The sequence below is a fragment of the Sphaeramia orbicularis genome, chromosome 21, assembly GCF_902148855.1.
Source record: "Sphaeramia orbicularis chromosome 21, fSphaOr1.1, whole genome shotgun sequence".
In the NCBI taxonomy this organism is placed as follows: Eukaryota; Metazoa; Chordata; class Actinopteri; order Kurtiformes; family Apogonidae; genus Sphaeramia; species Sphaeramia orbicularis.
Genome location: NC_043977.1, coordinates 20,346,651 through 20,365,491, shown reverse-complemented (window position 1 = coordinate 20,365,491; position 18,841 = coordinate 20,346,651). Strand labels below are relative to the sequence as shown.

At 38.1% G+C, this 18,841-nt stretch overlaps 3 protein-coding genes across 9 annotated transcripts in view; all 3 read left to right on the top strand.

Moving 5' to 3' along the window:
- Positions 1-629: 629 nt before the first annotated feature.
- Positions 630-2,682, top strand: hce2l1 (high choriolytic enzyme 2-like 1). The gene is made up of 9 exons (XM_030125300.1): positions 630-761; positions 860-911; positions 1,040-1,099; positions 1,187-1,339; positions 1,422-1,539; positions 1,647-1,825; positions 1,949-2,030; positions 2,120-2,244; positions 2,325-2,682. The coding sequence occupies exons 1-9, from the start codon at positions 690-692 to the stop codon at positions 2,369-2,371; spliced, it is 888 nt and encodes a 295-aa protein (XP_029981160.1). The 5' UTR covers positions 630-689; the 3' UTR covers positions 2,372-2,682.
- An 806-nt stretch (positions 2,683-3,488) lies between these two features.
- On the top strand, positions 3,489-9,663 carry tra2b (transformer 2 beta homolog). 5 transcript variants are annotated; one of them, XM_030124723.1, is made up of 8 exons: positions 3,489-3,621; positions 6,472-6,617; positions 7,149-7,284; positions 7,475-7,663; positions 7,754-7,869; positions 8,808-8,930; positions 9,030-9,100; positions 9,197-9,663. In XM_030124723.1, exons 1-8 carry the CDS (start codon positions 3,589-3,591, stop codon positions 9,205-9,207), a joined length of 825 nt encoding a protein of 274 aa, XP_029980583.1. In that variant the 5' UTR covers positions 3,489-3,588; the 3' UTR covers positions 9,208-9,663. The 5 variants fall into 5 exon arrangements, with proteins under 5 accessions (XP_029980583.1, XP_029980582.1, XP_029980581.1 ...); XM_030124722.1 differs by having other exon boundaries at positions 7,122-7,284; positions 9,033-9,100; XM_030124721.1 differs by having other exon boundaries at positions 7,122-7,284.
- Positions 9,664-13,438: 3,775 nt separating this feature from the next.
- Positions 13,439-18,841, top strand: part of igf2bp2a (insulin-like growth factor 2 mRNA binding protein 2a) — a 76,471-nt gene continuing 71,068 nt past the window's right edge. The window contains exons 1-2 of one of the 3 annotated variants that reach the window (XM_030124461.1): positions 13,439-13,879; positions 15,122-15,182. In XM_030124461.1, the coding sequence (XP_029980321.1) occupies positions 13,705-13,879; positions 15,122-15,182 (236 nt within the window). In that variant the 5' untranslated portion in view covers positions 13,439-13,704. Of the gene's footprint in view, positions 13,880-14,304; positions 14,365-15,121; positions 15,183-18,841 lie in introns of those variants that run through there. The other 2 variants (XM_030124460.1, XM_030124462.1) reach the window with 2 other exon arrangements.

Here is an 18,841-nt window from a genome sequence, read left to right as displayed (position 1 = left end):
ACAACAAAGTGCTATCTGTTTATGGTGCAGCAACATGTTAAATATATACTGTCTTTGGCTTATACACTTTTTAGTTATAATGAAGAGAAATTTAACTGTTACTGCACTAACTGTAAAAACTATTTCATAAACTGCCAACCCACGGGGAACCTATCCTCAGTCATCACCCTGCAAATTGACCCCTTGCTATAAATAGAAATAATGTTTGGAGGATAATGTTTTGTTTTTATATATTTACGAATGCGACAAAATGATTGTTGTCAAGATAGCTATCAGCTGATAGTTTATCACAAAATCACCGGTTGCCACTCCAGTCAGACACAAATTGACGGTCTGTAGAACTGGGTGGACAGTTATTCTCCCGATTGCAACTGCTGAGCCGAAGCTTGTGCAACAGCAAAACACCTTTAAGTGTCTCATTTCTGAAAGTGCTGAATCTTATAGGAGCTAAGTACAGGGCACAAGTGAAGGTCAGCATGGACCACCTGTTACGGATCAGCTGTGGACTAGAGTAAATTACATGCAGTGGATGATGAGGGGTCTTAATCATGCTTCATCACAGAATATGTGCCCAATCAGTACAGAGCACACGAGGAGAAGTGGGTATATAGATTCAGTGGAGGTGTGGAATTCATTTAGCTCCTGGAGGACTGTGGACTGAAACCGGTATACCAGTCTGAAACACAACAATGTATTCTACCATGATCCTTTGGGGCATCTCCATTGCCTTGTTGACCCAAGCCTACACTCTACCTGTTAAGGTCAGTACGGAGAGAGAATATTTTAGTGCAAATCCCCCTTTTAATCATGTCAAGCATTTGCATCCAAAATGTATTAACATGCCCTTTTTATATTGCAGAATTCTACTGGAGTACATGAGGGGAAGGTGAGGTTAAGAAGGAAATACTCAGGTAAAATTGGATTTTACTTTTAATTTTTTTTGCAGTTTTCCACAAACCTCAGTCATCCAGGTCATGGTATATTTAGGTAGGCAACTATACCTTTTGATTATACTTGCTCTTCATGTTTTTATAATCAGATGAAATAACAGACCGTGATGAAATGAATGCAATGGATCAAATCCTGGAAGTCAACAGCAGTAAGTAGGTTGTAAATTATGTAAAACAATTGTGTTAATAAAATAATGTACTACTTTCTGAATGTAATCAAATGTTTTTGTCACCAGGGTTGCGAGCGCCCAGAGGACTGACGTTCAGAGAGGGAGACATCGCCACCTCTTATGTACGGAGTGCTATAACGTGCCCTGGAAATGCCTGTCTGTGGCCCAAATCAGTTGATGGATTTGTTTATGTCCCATATATCCTCTCTCCATTATATGGTATGAATCTTCATATTAAGAGTTTTTTCAATGCAATGGGAGCTCAAATTGTTTTTAACTTAACTTTTTTTTTGTATATTAGATGACATGGACAGAATTACCATAGAGACTGGGATGCAAGACATTTCTTCAGGAACATGTGTTAAATTTGTTCCACGCACTCACGAAATGAGCTTCCTCGATATTCAGCCTAGATATGGGTGAGTGAGACATTTTTGGTTTAATTTTGCATAAATGCTTCATGTATGTTAGATTCTTTCTGTTAATATGAACTGAATGGAGGCATTTGTTTCTTATGCACCCAAAGCTGCTGGTCATTTCTGGGGCAAACAGGGGGAAGTCAGACCCTGTCACTGCAGACCCCTGGGTGCATGTGGTCAGGAGTTGCTGCCCATGAGCTCATGCACGCTCTTGGATTTGTGCACGAACAGTCCCGCTCAGATCGAGACCACTATGTCACAATCGTATGGAAAAACATCATGCCAGGTTAAACTGAATGATCTCTAAAATCACTTCAATCAGCTGATTTTTCAGAAGCTGTGTGTTTGTTTTCACTTTTTTGTATTGAGTATCTTCTTCTATAGCTTGTATTCTTTTTGTTTTTGCCAGATCATATACACAACTTCCGAAAACATGCGACAAACAACCTCAACAGCCCATATGACTACAGTTCTGTTATGCATTATGGAAGGTGAGCTGCTCTTCAAGGTGACATAATCATAGGTTCGACGTGCTTGATGTAGAGTTACTGTAACATATATTTAATATATTCCCATATAGGTACGCCTTCTCAGAAGATGGTGGACCAACAATAATCCCAAAACCAGATCCTTACATTCCCATTGGCCAAAGAGATGGACCCAGTGCTCTAGACCTTCATAAAATAAATGTCCTCTATAATTGTGGTAGGTGACCTCACATGTACGTCATAAGTTGCATTTTTCCTTATATGTAAAATTAATTTGTCCTCTTCGCTCCACTATAGGTGCCAATGATCCTGGATCCATGATTAGCATGGTGTCATTCCACTGAACTCCGATCTTCAGTCAAGACTTGAATCAATATCTGGTCCTGAGTAGATCACATGGACAACATCTTATTTAATAACTCATTATCAGCTATAACATGTTAATTTCTTAGCCGAAATTCTGGTCTGTACTCATAATACACAGCTTTCACAGTTCAATTTATGAATTTATTTTTGAATTCATAGCCTCATGTTTCATGTTAGAAAAAATGCTTTAAGATGTTTAAGACACGCTTTGCTAAAGCTATCATTTAGATCTCCGAATGAAATCCTTCCATTTTCTGTCTCAACTTCCGCTCAGTTTAAATAAAGACAATGCAACAATGATTTCCATGAGTGATGGTTTACTTTACACATACTTAAACATGACAACAAATCATACTGGGTCTTACGGGGGTGAGTGATAAATTAGGTCTCATATCATGGGATTTATGTTACAGAACAGAGTTTGACTGTAGAGTATTGGCTTCAGTTCAAGACTTTCTATAAATAAGCAAAAATACACCTTCTGTTCCCATCACACACACATACAAATTGAATTTTAGGGCAACAAAATGAGCAATTATACAATTATTCCTGGTATTTCCCTTTTCTGCCACTAAACTGTGTAAATGTTGAGAGGATAGAGGTCAGGGGAAATTAAATCAAGCAAAAATAAAGTTTTTTTCTCCAGTGTATGAGGTGTTTTCAAGTCCCCTTTTCAGTGATTGACAAATACAGTGAGGAATGCTCTTACATCTGAATAAACTGCAGCATCTGATCCTGACTTTATCTACAGGTTACATGACATTGACTGCTGTTTACTAAAATTGCAGTGGAAAAAGGCCATATGTAGTATTTTGACAAATGCTCTTTCCTGTCTGGTAAAAAGGGATTATTGCTTAAGATATATAGTGAAACTTATTAATTATTATGGAAGTGTTAAAACAAGTGTATTATTCTTTAGTTTTATCTTATAATGTCTGCGTTGAACGGCTGTGACTGTAGCTGCTTCATCTTTATAGAGAGATATGATGTATTTGTTGTCTGTACATTTGTTTTTCCTGGGCTTGGTGTCATGGTCCTTGTGCATTGGTGGCATCTGTCCCATTGAGGCCCGGTAGTGGGCGGAGCCAATGCCTCTGCAGCCGCGCGCGCACACACACACACACACACACTGTAGTTGGTAGCTGGTTAGCATTGGACACAGTCTATTTCTTTAATATATTCACCCTAAAAAATCATGAGCGATAACGACAAAGGTTACGGCGATCGGGTATGTATGAACTTTAAGAAGGCTTCATTATAATGGACCAAAGCATCATTTAGTTGATTGAAAATTAAAAGGTTACCTTCTCTTTGTACTGTGTTGGCTAATGCTGGTTAGCTAAAGTTTGCTGCCGCGCATAAGTTTGCTGTCGACTACTGTTAGAGAAACAGTATGTGATTTCCAAAACACAAATTTGTCTCATTAGATTTATTCAACGAGTAAACGATAACAATGTTTCCTAGTGTATAGACAGCTTTATCGTCTGTCCAAATTACTCGGCAGTCTCAGCGTTAGCCTGCTAGCTAACGCTTGCCTGTTGGTGTTAACTAGGCCTCAGGCCTGCATGTGCGGGCGATGCAAACTGCAAATGTCGGTGCCAACTTTAGGCGACCAGCAAGCCAAAATGGAATTAGAATAAATGGTGTTAGATTTATTGGTAGTGCTAATTCATTTAAGCTCATTTTCCATGTTATATAATGTTGTTGAAGCAGCCTTACTGACCTAAGCATGTTAAACATAGCGTTAAGTTACCCGCGAACTGAAACCGAATCTAATATGGCTACATTAAATACAATAATTTATTAGAATTTACCATTTCCGTGTCGTGTAAACTATTCTGTCTTATTTTAACATTGTAAAAAATTACGTGCGATAGATAAAACCCGTATTGAACATTAAATCTGACGATTTTTCGTGTAGATTTTCTTTCCCGGGGCGTGGGCCGCGTGGTTCCATGATTAAGTTAACCGACATTATGATAGTATACCGTTTAGGAAATCTACCAGCAATACGAATGACCTCAAGATTTATTCTCATTCGTTTGCATTAACTCCCACGTGTCGCCCTTATTTGTACATGCAGAAGTGACCAAGGGTTGTCTTGGCTACAACATGACGATACCATGATTCAGTGTGCAGCGAGTCAGAAAATAGATTAGACCCGTGTTCGTGTGTCTGCACATATTAGAAAGCTGAAAAATTAAGAAACCCCCTCTATATCCCGTTATATAATATACCGTGCACGCTGTATGCACCATGCATAGGCTCTTTGAGGAATCTAGAGCAGTTAGCTGTAATTAAAAATTTAATGTAATGTAAATGAGCTCCATATAAAGGTCACAATAAATGTTAAAGAGTTAAATGAGATCTGAGCTGTATGAGGATATTTTTGACACCAGAAATGATGGAGGAGCATGTTTTGAACTAATTTTCCCACCAGTTTGCATGGAAATTGAGTTTTTTTTTTTAACAGTTTGTGCTCTTTGGTGTCAAAATTAACTCTTCAGTTCATATGCACATCAACTTCACCAATATGATGATATGAAGCTCATCATATGTAGTCTTTATGAAGAGTAGCAATTTAACTATCACAATTAATTATTTGACTATTTAGTGTTAGCATTATATATGCGAGAATGGACTTGCAGTTTTTGATATCACAAAGTTTTTACATTTGTTTTTTTTTTTTCATTGAGGTATTGCAATCATGTTTCATAAATATAAGATCTAAAATGAAAAAATCAACTATTAGATGTATAATATAATTTAAGAACACATGCAGAAACCCTATTACTGCAAAAGTATAAGTACCTATATGTGTATTTTGTGTTGTATTTATCACCTGATTGTGACCTCAGTCTTGATTTAGTTACTATGTATGTTGTAGTTGACTGATAAGTTTTCATGTTTGTCTTGCTAAACAGTGCTAGTGATGTAAGTCAATATGAATGAGTAGCAGCAGCATCTTGAGGTCTTTTGTGCTAGCTTAGGAAGTAACAATGACTACTCATATTTATGAAAGTATGCCTCTCAGTTGGCATTATTCACATTCAGGGGTTTACCGTGATCTACAATGACTTAGGGGCCACTTAAGTTATGTCAGTGGTGTCCAGTTGGATACTTAGTTTTAATGAACATCATTTTCTTTATTACAGAAGAAATAGAGGTACAAAATGGAAGGTAATCATAGTCAAGGCTCAGCCAAATACAGATTATATTGCTGTTCCATGTTTACCTTTCACTTTTGGCTATAACTTAAGGTATCTATATTTATCTTTAAAATATTTGTACACTTTATAGTGTACTACAAGTGGCCTTTAAGACATGTGGATTTAGAACCACTGAAAGTGAAACCCTGTAACTAACATCTAAAGTTTTGTATTTTGTGGTCTTAAACATTCCCATGCATGTAATAAGAACATAACACATTTAAAGTTTAATGCGGGTGCAGTTTTAATTGTAGTTATATTCTTCATCCTTTTCTTTTTCATAAAGGTTAAGGTTGGACGAAGAAAATGCGGAAGAAGTCCACTTTATTTTCAATAATATGAAGCTCAGATGTGTGAAGCTGAATTTGTGAATGCATGCTAAAACATGAGGAGGGAAGAAGTATGGGCAGTGTGTGAGATGGGGGAAGTAAGAAGAAGTAAGACATTTGAAGAAAGAAGAATAATGTGAAGTAATGAAGTTACTGAAATGAAGTTAAGGAAGTAATCTGGATAAGGTCACTGCGCTAAGTAATTTTCTGGTCTGTTTGTCAAAATGCGTGCATGTTCTTGTTACTGAATGCAACACACATTAATTTAAATCATTACAATTTTTACACAACTGATAAATTTCTGTTTTTCATCATGTTGACAATTTAAATTTTGGTAAATGTAATTCTATTGTTTTCATTAGTATGAAGAACTACAAAATTGCTTTAACCTGCATTCTTTTAACTACAATTCTAAATTTGTTCCTTTCTATATTCCTCACAGGCTAGTCTTAATTCATAACTACATAGTTATTTGTAGGCAAAGTTTTCAGCTTGCCCTCTGATCTGTGCTGATAAGAGCTGTGTGTGTGGTTCGTTCAGGACTCCCGTTCTGGATCGAGGAGCATGAGTCCACGTGGCTCAGGGAAGTCGGCAAGCCGATCCCCTGCTCGCTCACCTGCTCGGTCTAAAGAGGGATCCCGTCAATCCCGCTCCAAATCACGATCTCGCTCCAGGTCAAAGTCTGGGTGAGTAACCTTTACATTTGTATTTCAAATAACTTACAGAAAGCTTATTGTAGGCAGCTTTTTACTGTCAGTGTTTGTTTTTGGCCTTTTTTTATTGGTTTGAGATTTAAAATGAAGTAAAACTCTTTTGTTGCCCTTTAACTGTCTGATTATGTGACAGTGGCTGGATAACAAACTTCAGGACTTTCATGACACTGACCATTTTACTTAGATATTGTCACAAAACTTCAAATTTCAATGTTGTAGAATTAAATCTGATTGACTTCAATGCATGGATCATGCACACTTGGCTTTCATTATATAAACAGGCAACTCCAGTTGTATTTAATGGGGTTATCTGAGTAAAGCTAAAGATTTCCTTTTTGTTAGAATGGGAAACTGGTCATTTTTTAATCATTCCCAGCCATATACGTATTAGCAGATAATAGATGGATAGATAAATGGAATAGATAGATGAGAATAGCTATAGAGCCAGCCTTTATGTAGATGATGGTTTTTAAACAGGTCCCATTCCCATCGTGGCTCACGCAGACACTACAGCCGATCTCGCTCCCGTTCAAGATCCTATCGACGCCGCTCTCGCAGTAGGTCCTACAGTGGAGAACGCCGGCGCAGGAGCCACAGTCGCTCCCCCATGTCCAATCGCCGCAGACACATCGGCAACCGCGTAAGTGCTTGCTGGTTTTTGCATGTGTCTGGTGTTTCTGTTATGTTTGGTCTATTTGGATGAATCTGTTGCATCATGGTAACAGATTTGTGTTTATATCTCAAATGTAAAAGAGAAGAATAGAACGGATTGGTTATGCTGAAGCATATAGATAAACTCATAACTCAAAAAAAACCCTTCGATGTTCTAGGCTAATCCAGACCCAAACTGCTGCCTGGGAGTGTTTGGCCTGAGTTTGTACACCACAGAGAGGGATCTGAGGGAAGTCTTCTCAAAGTACGGCCCCCTTGCAGATGTCAGTATCGTGTACGACCAGCAGTCGAGGCGCTCCAGGGGCTTTGCCTTTGTCTACTTTGAGAACACAGATGACGCAAAAGAGGTATAACACAAGGAACTGACACAGGCTCCTGTCAGACCTGTTCATGAAATATGTAAAGGATTCACAGAGGTGTATTGTTTTATCACCCAGGCAAAGGAGCGAGCGAATGGCATGGAGCTGGATGGTCGAAGGATCCGCGTTGACTTCTCCATCACAAAAAGACCTCACACCCCAACTCCCGGTATCTACATGGGCCGTCCCACATAGTAAGACATGACTTTTATTGTGTTACTGCATTCACTGTAGTGTTGAATTTTCTTTATGTCAGCATTTAAGTTTAGATGTGTTAATATCAGGTTTTGCTCTTTTTTTTTTTTTCTTTTTGAAGATGTATGTTATATTTAATCCTTATGATCCCAGACGGTCTAGACATCGAATATAAAACTGCTCAGATTGAAGATTCATAAAAAGATGAGTTGATTTATGATGAGATGAGGTGAAACTTGGCATCTACTTGCAAAGCAAAGTTCTGAAATGTTACAAAAAATCTCCAGTTTATACCAAAGTGAAGGTTAAGTGTTCTATAATGTCTCTTTTGACTGCCGACTTTTCAGGCTTCTTTTGATCCTGGGTATAATTTATAGTGTTGTAAAATATGAATGAGGGTAGTGGTACTGAATTACTTGCTAGAGCTGCATTTCTAGCACTGAGTTAACGGTGAAAACAAAAACAGGGTAGATACTTTCTCCAATGTTTCCCTGGAGTAGTTTCACTGTTTAGAGGAGTTTGTCACATCTAAGCAGACAATAACAGTTGTGGAAGGCATTTCAGTGGTTGAACAGGTGATAATGCAGTGCTTCTTACTGAGAAAACTGTCCTGAAACGCTGTTCTAAAACCCGCCGCTGGTGACATGACGAGCTGAGTTGCACATGACACCAATCAGCTCACTTGAGTGGTACAGATCACTTCACACTGCTGCAGCATTTCCCTGCATTATCTCATCCTGAATCTTTGGTCTGAAGTGGACTTAAGTTTCCTGTCAGGACTAGACTCATCTTAAGTAAATGGAGGTTCTTTAATCATAATGCTTCAAGTACAATTGATTTTATTCATTTCAAAAGATGAATCATAACCATAATTGTCTAAATGTAATGTTGAATTATACGACTACAGAATCTAATCTTATTGTTGTCCTCTGTGTAGCGGTGGAGGTGGTCCGAGTGGTCCTCGCCGCTATTCACGTGACTATGACCGAGGATATGATCGCGGATACGACAGAGGCGGGTACGATCGCTATGACGACAGGGATTACTACAGATCATACAGGTACATCTATTAAATAGCACAGATGTTGATTATGATAATGGTAATAAAATTGACTTTTCCTTCTTGTTTGGAAAATGGAAACTTCTCATCTTGTTTCAGAAGGCGATCTCCTTCACCGTACTACAGAGGCGCATACAGGTCCCGGTCCAGATCCCGGTCTTATTCTCCACGTAAGTCGCCTCCCATAAATTATCCAGCTGTTTTGTTTAGACATACATTAGGCCTGAATGTTAGGACTGGCCTAATGACTCTGTTTGGTTTCACAGGCCGCTACTGAACATTTGCATCCAAGACAAACTTCATCCTCCCCCCGAAGCACAGAAAGAATTATATTTGACTGGTACATGATCTTAATTTTACTATGGAATTTATGGTGATCATCAAAATCTGTAACACTCATGAGCAGTTTGAGAAACATTTGTTAAACACTTAATGTGACACATTAAGTCCATTCACGTTTTAATTTTAAATGTATAGGAAACATGCTGTCAATGTCATTTTTTATTTTGTTTTTTTGTATGCAGTTTGAGTGCAAAAATTCATGTTTAAGGAAATTAAAGCAAGATGCGTTTTTTTTTTTTTTCGTTTTGAGTCATGTCCTTTCTTACAGCACGTCTCTATAGTCTTTAACCATTTGCTGTTACAAGACTGTAATCCAGACAAAGATGTACAGTGTTAAAATTGTTTTTTCTCTCAGTTGATGTTTTCTTTAAAAATAAAATTGTTTGCTACATTTTTTTTTTTTTTTTTGCGATACTTTTCTGACGACCTGCTTTCAACTGTAAAAATTCGACTAAGATGGCAAATTTTGGTATTTGCAAATGTTGCCTAAAATTTTTTTTGCCACACATTAAGACTGAACACTTACAAATGTTTCAAACCACAGTATATTATCCTCATGGGGAAAAATCTTGATTGCAAGCCTTGAACAGGTCACCTTATAGCAGATAATAAGTTTACTATTGTTAACACAAGTTACTTAGTGCGGTTGCTTTTGGAGGCATAATTAACTGACCTTGAACGAGACCTTTCTTGAAATACTGAACTCTCTCTCTCTCTCTACATATATACAGGGTGGAGAAGCAAAATTTACAATATTTTGAGACAGGGATTGAAAGACAGTGTATGACCAATTAGTTTATTGAAAGTCATGAGAATTTATTTGCCACAAGAAAATTGACATAATAGAAAATGTTTTTGTTTTATGTGTCCTTCTTTCTCAATAACTGCCTTCACATGCTTCCTGAAACTTGCGCAAGTGTTCCTCAAATATTGGGTTGACAACTTCTCCCATTCTTCTCTAATAGTATCTTCCAGACTTTCTCGTAATAGTTTTGCTCATAGTCATTCTCTTCTTTACATTATAAACAGTCTTTATGGACACTCCAACTATTTTTGAAATCTCCTTTGGTGTGATGAGTGCATTCAGCAAATCACACACTCTGACGTTTGCTTTCCTGATTACTCATATGGGCAAAAGTTTCTGAAAAGGTATGGATAATAGTGTTAGGTATGATTATGACATCAATATATGTTTGGTTTCAAAACAATTGACGTAGTGCCTGCTGAGAAAAAACGACTAAATGTTCATTGTAAATTTTGCTTCCCCACCCTGTGTGTGTGTGTGTGTATATATATATATATATATATATATATATATATGTATGTTTGTATATAATTTTTTTTTTTTGAGGCTGAATTTGGACAAGATGAAAAATGTTTTCTGGTTTATCCAACAACCATTGAAAGTAGTTTAATAATGCTTAATATAGTCATTACCTGGTTTCACATCTCTAAATTGATGACCATATCTTCTATTTATTTATTTATTATAACTCAGCAATTCATGTGTTCACATACTTCTAAACTTGAGTTCCATTGTGAGGGGTTTACATGTCAGTAGTGGTTTATTTTTCAAAGAAGCAGGCACATAATTGGATGTTCTGATGATACTTGTTGACAGATCCATGAATAAACACAGTTGAACAGTAATTTAATATCATAAAGTAGCCTGTTTGCGCTCTGACTATCAACCAGTCCGGTCCAGATGGGTGTGATGGAGTCGAGGCCAATATCTACCCCTGCTGGTTCAAATATGGTCCAGCATCCATGAGATTCAGAACATAACATGGGTCTAATTATGGTCAAATAATATACATTTTTGTAAGTTGCTGTAAGCTTGTAAAGCATGTGAAAACCCAATAATTTGAGGAGAAAAAGTACTAATTAAAGCCAGAGTGCGACTAAAAATGCATATTGAAACTATAGTCATTTAACCTAATATTAATTAAAATAGAATAAATTCAAATACCCTGGATGGGGTCTGGAATTGGGTGATGAAGCATAAAATATAGGTACACCGGTAGTAAAAGTTCAGTATTTATTTTGTCGTAATGACACTGATGTAGTTATAAAACCCAAATTCTTACATTATGAAGTAAATGCAGCATTCCAATATATAATAAAAATGTCTCCAAATGTTCCTCAAAAACAGCATTTGTGTGCTATTTTTGAATATGTTTGACACTTGCTTTACTCTTTAAATTATTAAGAAAACTGCAGAGCATGACGGGTGTGTAAACAATGACAAATCACAGCCATAAAACACATAAAGGTCATAAAAAGGAATTCCAGTTGTCCAAAAAAAGTGCTGTTCGCGTGAAAAGCAGTGAAAACAACAGTCTCAGATGGTCCTGAAACTCAACATAGTCCAATTTATTTCCCAATTTTCACCACAAGTTTACATGTGTAGTTTGTTTTGTTGAGCAGCTCTCTGTGCAGTCACCAAACATCACACCCCTTCCTTCCAATTCCACTTCATTTTCTTTCCAGACGTCCCTTTTGTTCAGCTTTATTGATATGTCAGCATATTTTTGGGGTTGCACGCACAAGGGAAGATACAAAAAAAAATAAATAAAAATACTGAGTGTTCCTCCTGATGACTGGAATGTTATAAAATTACCACCTAAAGGGCAAATGCAAGCAAATAAATACAATAAGGTTAGTATTTTGCATGTAATTTTTTCATTGTTTTTTTTTTTTCCATGAGTGGGGGGTTTGTCAGAAAGCAGGGCTGCCACACTGTGTCAGCATCTCATCATGTTGGTCACTACAGAGGTGTTTGGTAAATAAACAGGCCTCGGCTCGGACATTCCACCGTTCACACCGACTCTGACGTAAACAAGGAGAGGAATGGTCACTCCTGCTGCTGGCACTTTCTCCACTACAGTAGGGTGGCAGTAATGTTCCAAGGCACAGGCGAGTCACATGTAGAAACACTCAAGTGGTGGAAGGCAAAGGCTCCTCCTCCTCCACCTCCTCCTCCACCTCCTCCTCCTCTATGGTGGTGTACAGTAGGTACAAGACATCCATGCATAAGCACTGCAGCCTGTCCTCCTCAACCAGAACCAGCTCAACCTCTGCTTTGAAGTCCACCTGGGCTTCTTCCGCCTATACACAACAGAAGCCATACTATGTGTTTGTGTGTCTGTGCAGCCTGAGTGACACCATAAAGAGGCACGGAACAGTAGTGTCAGATAAAGTGAGGGCCAGGAATCCCCTCTTATGTCTCCTTATCAGGCTCTAAAAATAAATATTTGCAGTTTAACATTTTTGCATGTCCTATTAGCACTATTCACATGTCAGTATAGAAAACAAAGGCACCATCATCTATAATAGTAAAGTTAATGGAGTATAAATAGGGGGTTACTGGTAAAAAAAAAAAAAAAAAAATTCCAGTGTGAATTATAAACACAAATTCTGCAAATCTAAGAAAATGCTTTAGTAAAATAATAACTACTTTTTCTATTATTATTTTCTGCAAGATTTTAAACATCTATAAGAGGACCTGTGCAAATCTAAGACAGTACTTTGATAAGATAATACACACTTTTTCCATTATTATTTTGCAATATTTTAAACATCTATAAGAGGACATGTGCAAAAAATCTAAGACAGTACTTTGATAAGATAATACACACTTTTTCTATTATTAAAGTTATTATTTTGCAGAATGTTAATCATGCACCTCTGCAGGGCTGCACCCCCTCTGCTCCAATAATCCATATTTCTATGTTGCTCATAAATAAATTAAAGCCAAAGTGCGGGGATCAGTGACACTGTTTGAGTCGACAAGTACTGTGACAACGACTTGATTTTCCACACAGTAGCTTTTTTTTTTTTTTTTTTTCCTTCACTCCACCAGCCTAGAGAGAGGAACCCAAGGCACGGCCCTTATTATGATTTGATGAAATAACCCCTCTGCCTTCCTTCTTTTTTTTTTTTTTTTTATTATAGCCCATCCCTTTGCTTCAATGATGTACCCGGTGATCATCATGCCACTTTCATACCCTAATGCACTTTCTTACCGCTGGAAAAGCAGGACTGAGCCCACATGTTACCTCCAAACATTTTTTTCTTCTGATTTTAAGGGAGATTTTATTTAGAGGCGGTGCTTGTTGGCTCCAGAGTAGCGTCGTAACGACACTTTTTTCCCCAGTCCCTGTTAAAAGAGTTTGACCAGGGCCAGAGTTGGTGCTGGGGGGCCGCCTCTATATAGCTTAGTATTTCCTGGGGGGCGATTGCTGCGTTTTTTTTTTCCTCTCTCTCTCTCCCTTCCTCCTCTTCCTCTCCCAGCTGATTTTTTTTTTCTATTTTATTTTTATTTTTTATTTTTCTACTTCTCTGAATATCGCCACTCTCTCCCTCTCTCTTACACACACACTCTCTCTCTCTCTAAGATCTGATACCCCTTCGAGATTTTTCCTTGCAGATCATGAACAAACTATATATTGGGAATTTAAGTCCTTCGGTCACTGTCGAGGACTTAAAGCAGCTCTTTAGGGAGAAGAAACTGCCAGTGCCCGAGCAGATCTTGGTGAAATCCGGCTATGCTTTTGTGGACTTCCCCGACCAGAACTCGGCCATAAAGGCTATAGAGACTCTTTCTGGTAAGTGTGGATTTGATAAGTAAACGGGTGATGCTGCGGTGACAGGAAAAATACACAGCGACTCAAACTGCAAGATCAGGTTTAAAAAAAAAAAAAAACACAATAGAATTGCAGGATCCGAAATGTGAAATATTAATAATTGCTTATGCTTCTTTTTTTGTCTTTTCTTTTTGCTTTTTTTTGTTGTGTGTGCTCGGGACAGTGTTTTGCGATCACATCCGTGTGCCATCAGAGTTTAGATGAACGCTCAGTCATACACGCTCCAACAACAACAACAACAGCACAAAAAAAAAAACAAAAAAACAACTGGATAAATGATCGATCACAGGACACACTCAGGGCTTTAGTGCCCGTTTGCGTAAAGAAAACACCAACCGTCGTAACGCAATTAACGCACACAATAACAGTATTTTGGGAGATTCCGATAGTGTGGGCGCTACTTTGCAGTCACCCGCTGGAATGTATGGGATGGTCTGATGGTTCGGGTAGGCATAATTATTTTTCACTTATTTTTTATCTTGATTTTATTGAAGAGAGTACAGCGAAGCCAGCGCGGAAAACTTGTCAGATCCGTGTTCCTGTGATGTCTGGCTATGTTTTTACGAGGTGTCTTGGAGGTGGGTCATGGGGGTCCGGAGGAAAGAGCTAATAAACAGGTAGCTGAGTGGGGGACGAGGTGAGACGCTAATTCCGTGCTGCGCCAGGCAAGGCCACTCATAATAGTAACGGAGACCCGTGTTCGAGCTCGCCGTGGTGCGCGTCAAATCCACCCCGGCTTGTCCAACACGAATTAAGAAACACCTACTTACATTAGAAAGAGTACAAGTCATTTGTCCTTTGCAAAAAACCATCTCTTCTTTGATGTTGCATTCTTTACTGAAAGCTGAAAAAAAAAAAACATACCCCACATTGCACTGTGAAGGGCTGTGGGAGTGGAAAGCATGGCTGCCCATTTCCCCCCCATACTATATAAGCTTATCATGCTTCATTTTGGCGCCGATTCCCTCAATTGTTGCACATAAAACAACACGCTGTGCACGATTTAATGCAGACATAACCCGGTTTATCCGCTGCCGTGCACACAACGCGCCGTTTTAAACTAGTTTGGAAGGCTTGAGCTGTATGAATGGGGACGCACCTACTTGGTGAAGTGATTCAAAGTCTTTGCTGTAGGCCTACCAGCTTGTATTGTTACTTTCATGACACGGGCTAATGTTACACTATCAATTTTCGTCCCTACAGGTAAAGTTGAATTACACGGAAAGGTGATAGAGGTAGACTACTCTGTTCCCAAAAAACTAAGGTAGGCCTACAATCTGACACAAACACACACTCACCCATTTGCACGCACACATTTTGTCCTACGCCTCTATACTGACTGACTGTGAGCCCCATGACAGACTGTGTGACCTGTAGGCTTCCGCTGTGAAATATAGCAAGCAAGATCTCCCCTCTTTTCTCGGTTTGTGTAAGTGTGTGTGGGCTTTTTTAACCTGTGACTTGTTTTGTTGGAATTGTCCAGCGTCTGAAATGGAATTACATAGCAAATAAACTGAATCTACAAAGCGTTACAAAAGCAGGTTTTTTTTTTTTTTTTTTAGTCCCAACATGCACAGCACACACGCTTCTTTGCTGCTGTTGCTGCTGCTTCTGTTGCCATATCGCGTGATCTGCAACGAGGCCTATCCCACTTTAAAATCCACACACACTAACATATGAAATAATTGCGTCTTAATTGGATTTTATATATAAGATAGGGATTGGAGTGTATTCCACGCTGTTGCACATGTATGCTTTTTTTTCCTTCCACGCAAGGCCATTTTTTCTTTCCACATACGTAGGCGATAAAGTTAGGTTTCATTATTGACTTACACTGCAATGCACGATGAGTTGCATACAAATCAGCTTCTCCTCTTCCTCTGGTTACTTCCATGCATGTGTGTATGTATGTGAGACACTCAGATTGGATGTGTGTATGTGTGTATGCGTGGCGAGACTTGGAGGTTTGTGTGCGAATCCTATAGGGCGACCCTAAACTCCACGTCTGCAAACCCACTCCCATGTTTTGTACTGTGGATCTGTTTATCCGCGCTGTTTTACAACCATCACACATACATGGGCTTTTTAATCATCTGGAATAATAATTAAAAGCAGGATTTTCCTGTGCGTAATGCGCTCTAAACGCCATTGTTTGTGGAATATTGTTACGCAGCATGGTATATAAAGCTTTTTTTTTTTACGTAACAACGCCTTTTGAATATAGGGAAAGACTACGTTGCGTGACAAAAAGGTAAATATTCAAGCCCCTTGTGGATGAACACGTGACCCATACTTTACGCTTCCAGCAGTCCTCCCCCTTCAGTGCAGGCTCTAGTTTTTCTGCATTTTCAGCCCTCGTTTTTTTCTGCTGGGGCAAACTGTAGAGGAAACGTATAGATTAGTGTGTAAACTGACGAATCATCGAGCCCCTTGTGTGATTCCTTCGCTTTAAAGGCTCGATTTGGAGGTGTTTTTGCCAGCAGCAGGGCGCAACATGGTGCACAAGCCTGCGCCACTCCCCACAGTTGTGCACGTAGGCCATGGCAATGTTGGAGAGCCTCATAATGGCTGCCATGATGGCCCTGCTGCACACTGCACGGCTACAGGCGGAATCAGATGGAGCTAATGTCCATACATGTGCCTGCATGTGTCCAATCGGCGCCGTGTGAGGCTTGTGGACCTGCGTGCGCGTTCAGATCAGGCCCTGGAAACGCACAATGTTCGCCATATGACACAGGCGGACGGCACCGAGGCGTAATGGCACGTACAGGTGTTCATTTTAAAACACGCACACCGTCAACGTCAAGTAGGGCAAGTCACGTGGAAAAAGCACAACTTTATGTAATTTCCTCAAATCCGTTTCAAGACAATAGTAGATTAGATTTAATTAAATGCAGGATCCGCCCTAAAGTTCCGCAAGTTAAAAAGTTTTTTGCAGATATTTGTTCCTACACTAAAAAAAACGTGTGTAAAGCATATGTTTTTGTCTTTTTGTTGTAAAATGATGTATTTTGGCAATTAAAACGTCTTCTATAGCGAATTTAGATTTATGCTCTGAATATTTAATTTTAATTCATCTTCTCGTGTCAGACAAAATGGGAATTAATACATTTACTTAAATTCAAATTAAATTTCCAAATGACATCTCCTTTATATTTACCACTATAAATAATATAAATAATTATCCTGGTAATCTGTCCTATGGATTAGATGTTGATATGTGTTTGTTTTTAGATGTGTGTGATTTCAGAGCTGGGTTTTGTTTTGTGTGTGAGCTCAGTTTCCTCTTCAGGCCTTGGTTTTTGTGAAGTTGCTGTAGTTTTCACTGCTGTTTGCTTTGTTTCGCTGTTTGTTTATGCTGTTTAGTTGTGTTTTCTAATGTCTTCAGTGCACTAATAGGCACAGAGGGATTAACAATTAAATTATCTCTATTTTCAGGGACAAATAATTATAACAGATTATGATGCTCTCTCTGAAATTACATTTTGTCTGCATGTGAGTTCATTCTGTAAAAAAACAGGCCTTTTTACAATTGATTTAGTGTAACTTAAAACACAAATGTCTGAATAGTTGTTATTTTAACATCTTTTGATTAATTTAAATGTTTCTTAACTTCTGTTAATTTAAAATATTAAGATGTTATCATATACAGCAGTTTGTATATGATTTTAATATGATTAGTTTTTGTAAAAGTAAATTATGTTTTTTGTTTAAATTTTTTTAAATGGTTTTGAAGGTGTTTGTCTTGGAAAAGCTACAATAAATAGTTCCATATTGTTTCAAATAGTTACAGGAATTATTAGGATTATATGATTTATTAAATCAATTTGATTACTTAACCAGTGTTATAATAATGTGCACAATTCAGTATTCTTGTTTATTGTATTTCAGTGGTAGGGCAGCTGTTATTTATAATATGTTTCTATTTAAGTGACTAAAACATTTTGTGATGTGTATAATTTAATTGTTGTTATCTTTAGAACTTCTTGTGTAATTGTAGTATCAAAATCTAAACAGTTTTCAGTTATTCACACAAATAATTATATTTCTACACCAGAATGACAAAAGCCTATCTAATAATTGCCCAGATTTGATTGAAAGAATGGAGCTGTGTATAATAAGGAAACTAAGCGTATGTGCGTAAAACAATTTATCTGTTATGTGTTTTTGCGTCTGTATTGTGCCAGTGGCAGCCGATTTTAATACCAGAAATTAGAAATAGTGTACACACCGTTCTATTTGTCAAGTTTTCTTTTTAGGCAAAGCATATGGTAAAGTCTTTTCTATTATAACACACATGCAAACAGAGTGTGACCTGGTGATTAATTGATATTATTGCAATATAAATGATATGCAGTGTTGCTTGACTCTGTAATAGGTGGGGAAGGTGTGGACAAAGTGTTTTCTCACTCAGAGCCTGATAAATGAGTAATAATCACCATGTGAAGACAGAGTATTTGTTGTTGTGGAACACATGTAGAGCTATCCTCCTGAAAGGTTTACATATTTGTTTACTAGCTACTTTAGCAACAGAGAGTCACTTTACCTCTATTAATGATCAATCTACTCCTTGGACTTAACCTGGAGTGGAAATGTGTACAAATAAAGAAGTGATGGACTTGAAAGTTACTCGTAATGTGACGTCCTGTTGACTTGTGTCACACTGAATGCATCTACCCTGTGCTTTTCATTTAAATCTAAGGTTTCCCCTTAATGATGTTTGATGAAGCTAAATTGACTAGAGCCATCTCTGACGACAGGATACACACCAAGACATGGGTGTAAACATCTGCATTGCACCACAGTGCACATGCAGATGTGTGTGTTAGGTTGTCAATGCACACTGAGTCAAAACAGCGAAATACGATAGCCATCAGTTGATCCACTCCGAATCCATTAATACTCCCTAGTTGATCCTGGGTG

Excerpts from the sequence above, each read along its gene's own strand:
- hce2l1 (XM_030125300.1), top strand. The coding sequence starts at position 690 with ATGTATTCTACCATGATCCTTTGGGGCATCTCCATTGCCTTGTTGACC. Across the intron at positions 1,340-1,421 it reads TATCCTCTCTCCATTATATG|ATGACATGGACAGAATTACC; the intron begins GTATGAATCTTC and ends TTTGTATATTAG. Across the intron at positions 1,826-1,948 it reads ATGGAAAAACATCATGCCAG|ATCATATACACAACTTCCGA; the intron begins GTTAAACTGAAT and ends TGTTTTTGCCAG.
- tra2b (XM_030124721.1), top strand. The coding sequence starts at position 3,589 with ATGAGCGATAACGACAAAGGTTACGGCGATCGG. Across the intron at positions 7,664-7,753 it reads ACACAGATGACGCAAAAGAG|GCAAAGGAGCGAGCGAATGG; the intron begins GTATAACACAAG and ends TTTATCACCCAG. Across the intron at positions 7,870-8,807 it reads TACATGGGCCGTCCCACATA|CGGTGGAGGTGGTCCGAGTG; the intron begins GTAAGACATGAC and ends TCCTCTGTGTAG.